Raw genomic sequence first — 221 nt, forward strand, 5'->3', positions numbered from 1 at the left:
CGGCCGGCCTAGGTACGGCCGCCGCCTCCCCAGCCGGGAGGGCTCCATCGAGGAGAACTTCCTCCAGTTCCTCCAGGGCACTGGTTGTCCCATCGAGCCCCGACCTCGCACCCCCAGCCCCAAACGGGATCAACCCCCCGTTGATTTTCGCATCCCGGGGCAGATCGATGAGGACGTGGCGGAGGGGCCGGAGCGACGCGGTGGGGACGGGGTCCAGGGGT

General features: G+C 70.1%; 1 protein-coding gene across 1 annotated transcript in view; it reads left to right on the top strand.

Moving 5' to 3' along the window:
• Positions 1 to 200, top strand: part of LOC104547770 (probable G-protein coupled receptor 61) — a gene marked incomplete at its 3' end in the record, with an annotated part of 890 nt that extends 690 nt beyond the window's left edge. The window contains exon 3 of the mRNA XM_010193588.1: positions 13 to 200. Within this exon, the coding sequence (XP_010191890.1) occupies positions 13 to 200 (188 nt within the window). The remainder of the gene's footprint in view (positions 1 to 12) is intronic.
• Positions 201 to 221: the final 21 nt, after the last annotated feature.

The sequence above is a fragment of the Mesitornis unicolor genome, unplaced genomic scaffold, assembly GCF_000695765.1.
Source record: "Mesitornis unicolor isolate BGI_N332 unplaced genomic scaffold, ASM69576v1 scaffold33851, whole genome shotgun sequence".
Taxonomy (NCBI): Eukaryota; Metazoa; Chordata; class Aves; order Mesitornithiformes; family Mesitornithidae; genus Mesitornis; species Mesitornis unicolor.